Genomic DNA, 988 nt, shown 5'->3' with positions numbered 1-988 from the left:
GCGGATGGGCAGCGCAGATTCCGAAAGGGTAGGCAGGCGGAGGTAGAACAAGAGGAAGCAAAGAAACCCAAAACGGAGAAAGGCAATCGTGTTAAAGACGAGAGAAGAGATTGAAACGGGACGGGTGCACGCAAAGGGCAGGGTGTCGAGGGGAGAGACGGGCCGAGCGGATGTGCAGGAGGAGCAGCAGCAAAGCGGAAAGAAGGGGGTACTGTACTGACCTCGTCCTTGGCTTCAGCATCAACGCCGTGCTCCAACAGTGTCTCCACCACCTTGACATGGCCGTTATAGCAGGCATAGTGCAGTGGTGCTCGGCCGCCCTGGTACAGCATCATCAGCATATGTTAGAGGTGTACCAGCAGAGGGAGGTTAATGGGAAAGAGGGAAGTATTGACCTTGTTCTGCGCTTTTGCATCGACACCATGCTCCAACAGCATCAACACTACCATGATACGACCGGTATGGCAGGCATAGTGCAGTGGTGTCCGGCCATACTATGGGATGATGCCTCAGCATTAGATACAGCGTTATCATATGTTGTAGGTGTACCATCATAAGACGGAAGAGCAAGTGGGAGGTACTGACGTCGTCCATGGCTTTTGCATCAGCGCCATGCTCCACCAGCATCTCCAACACCTTGACATAGACTTGATCGCAGGCATAGTGTACTGCAGTCCGGCCATACTGTGGGAGATGATTGTTGACAGGTGCAACAACATCATCATTGTGTTACAGGTGTACCATTCCCAGAAGGTACGGAAAAAGGGAGGCACTCACATCGTCCCTGGCTTTGGCATCAACACCGTGCTTCAACAGCATCTCCACCACCTTGACATGGCCCTTCTCGCAGGCATAGTGCAGTGGAGCTCGGCCATACTGTGGGATGATGCATCAGCATCACGCACAGGTACAAACACATCATGCTACAGGTGTGTATAGAATCAAGGCGGGGGGGGGGGGGGGGGGGAACAAAACCGGAAAAAGAAGG

At 53.3% G+C, this 988-nt stretch overlaps 1 protein-coding gene across 1 annotated transcript in view; it reads right to left on the bottom strand.

Annotated features, from left to right (window-relative positions):
* The window catches only part of MONBRDRAFT_30435 (uncharacterized protein), a gene marked incomplete at both ends in the record, with an annotated part of 5873 nt that overhangs the window by 552 nt on the left and 4333 nt on the right, over positions 1–988 (bottom strand). The window contains 4 exons of the mRNA XM_001750876.1: positions 222–320; positions 357–494; positions 550–684; positions 742–876. Of these exons, the coding sequence (XP_001750928.1) occupies positions 222–320; positions 357–494; positions 550–684; positions 742–876 (507 nt within the window). The remainder of the gene's footprint in view (positions 1–221; positions 321–356; positions 495–549; positions 685–741; positions 877–988) is intronic.

This window comes from Monosiga brevicollis, genomic scaffold, assembly GCF_000002865.3.
Source record: "Monosiga brevicollis MX1 MONBRscaffold_51 genomic scaffold, whole genome shotgun sequence".
In the NCBI taxonomy this organism is placed as follows: domain Eukaryota; class Choanoflagellata; order Craspedida; family Salpingoecidae; genus Monosiga; species Monosiga brevicollis.
Note: the sequence above shows the minus strand (reverse complement) of the source record. Positions and strands in the feature narration are given on the sequence as shown.